Source organism: Magnolia sinica, chromosome 2 (assembly GCF_029962835.1).
Source record: "Magnolia sinica isolate HGM2019 chromosome 2, MsV1, whole genome shotgun sequence".
Classification (NCBI taxonomy): Eukaryota; Viridiplantae; Streptophyta; class Magnoliopsida; order Magnoliales; family Magnoliaceae; genus Magnolia; species Magnolia sinica.
Window position 1 is genome coordinate 131341898 of NC_080574.1, and position 2171 is coordinate 131344068.

The 2171-nt window shown below is 46.1% G+C and overlaps 1 protein-coding gene across 1 annotated transcript; it reads left to right on the top strand.

The window, feature by feature from the left end:
- The first annotated feature begins 1471 nt into the window (after nucleotides 1–1471).
- On the top strand, nucleotides 1472–1879 carry LOC131227900 (protein NIM1-INTERACTING 2). The gene has a single exon (XM_058223735.1). It carries the CDS (start codon nucleotides 1472–1474, stop codon nucleotides 1877–1879), a length of 408 nt encoding a protein of 135 aa, XP_058079718.1.
- The last annotated feature ends 292 nt before the right edge of the window (nucleotides 1880–2171 follow it).

Genomic DNA, 2171 nt, shown 5'->3' on the forward strand with positions numbered 1-2171 from the left:
ACACCACCGTCTCCGAGTTGTACCAACGGTTCACAGGATATCAAAGTTTAATGGGCTCCAAAATAATGTATTTATTATTATATCCACGCCGTTACTCCATTTTTTAAAATTATTTTAGAGCAAGATTTAAAAATTAATTATATCCAAAGCTCATATGAACAATATCACAGATAGCAGCGGGTTAATGATTTTCACTGTTAAAACATTCATTTCGTAGGGTCCACCATAATATTTGTTTTCTCCGATTTGTTCGTAAGGTGACAAAGACCCGGATGAAAGGGAAAAACAAATATCATATTGGCTCAAAACTTCCGTGCCCTCGAAAGGATTTCAATGGTCGAAGTTCAATCCCTTACTGCTTTTGGTTAGTTTTGCATTATTTTTAGGTTCAAGTCTTACGACGACGGCTTGGATATAAAACATGCCTCATGATGGGACCACAGAATTTGCTTGCTGACGTCAACTCACCAGTCAGATAGCTGATGTGTGGTACACCAGCCAATCCGCTCCGCGTATGTTCCATCCAGATCGAAATCGGATTGCGTACTGGGTTACTCAGTATCCTCTCGTCGTACTCAGTAAACTTTGTTGGACCCATTGTGAATGTATGTGGTTTATCCACACCGTTCATCCGTTTTTCCAGATCATGTTAGGAGTTGAGACAAAAACTGAAGTATATCAAAAGCTCAAGCACACCATACCAAAGGAAACAGTGAAATTATTGATTTCCACCGTTGAAACCTTTCTAAGGGCCCAGTGATGATGTTTATTTGTCATCCAAACTGTTCATAAGATCAAACAGACATGAATGAAGGGGAAAAAAAATATCATCTTGATCTAAAACGTCTGCGGCCCCAAGAACCTTTCAACGGTGGACTTCAATTCACACTGTTTCAGACGGTGTGGTCAACTTGAGGTTTGAATATGATTAATTTTTGGTTTATAGCCTAAAACTATATGATAAAGAGTCCGGATCCTCTGTTATCTGGTCAACAGAGAATTCCTGATACCCAAATTCTCATTGGTCCACGTCACCACTCACTAAAAAAATAAAAAAAAAATATAAAACAGCTTCGGACGCCAAACCATTAGGGTAACAGGAATTCTCTGTTGACCTGATATCAGAGGATCCCGACTCTATGATAAAACGGATGGACGGAGTAGATACAATGCATGAATGACGGTGGGCTCCACAGAGTTCACTCAGTACGCAATCCGCTTCCATTCAGATCCGGGCACAAGTGTCTTGAGGAAATCATGCGAGGCGCAATTTCGGGTGCACGCGCGGTCCACCATATCTCTCCTCCAAAGTCCTATAACAGGTGGAGAAACTAGCACTCCCCATTACAGAGAGATCGAGAAAGATCGAGAGAGAGACAGAGAGACGTCTTTTGGGGAAAAGAATAAAAGAAAAAACAAACGAAAAAGGAAACGCCGTTAGCGGGCGTTACGTTCCGTCGGACCATACCACATGGCGACGGAGGCGAGGAAACGGTCAGGGAACGGTGGTGATAACGGAAGGAGAACGAGACCGAGGGGGGACGACGGAGGCCGTACGGAGACGGAGGACGAGGTGGAGGAATTCTTCGCGATTCTCCGCCGGATGCATGCTGCGGCGAAGTATTTCGGCAACGGCAGCGGCAACAGCGGCAGACCAAAGGAGAAGGGGGCGAGGTGGAGGCCGACATTCGAGTGGGAGGATTTTGAGGGGCCTAACGGCGTTAAATCTGACGGCGACGGCGGAACGATTAGACGAAAGGGTAAAACGGAGAGGAAGACGGAAGAAGAAGAAGAAAGGATGGAGGAAAATGCGGTTTTGGGGTGCTTGGATCTGAACGCCGAACCGGAACCAGACCACGATGCGCATTTTAGCCGGTGACGGTTAAAGTGCGCATGTCGGTGAGGGAATGCTTCCGTAACGGGTTCGTGTGAGGTTGTAGGTGCTCCCACGGCACACGATTTGGGATGCGTACGTATTTTTTATCTGAGATTTAGATCAGGTGGGACCCACCATTAACATCCGTACGCTCAACGACCGTACATGGTACGTGTGGGGCCGTGTTTGTTTCTTCGTTGAGCGAGTGTCGCCGGCCGGTGGTATCTGACGAATGGCCCGTATCTGGCGCACGTGCGGTAATTTGGTACGTGTCGCTTAAAGCCTCCATCTCACT

Bases quoted from the DNA above. Each gene is read 5' to 3' on its own strand.
- LOC131227900 (XM_058223735.1), top strand. From the start codon at position 1,472: ATGGCGACGGAGGCGAGGAAACGGTCAGGGAACGGTGGTGATAACGGA.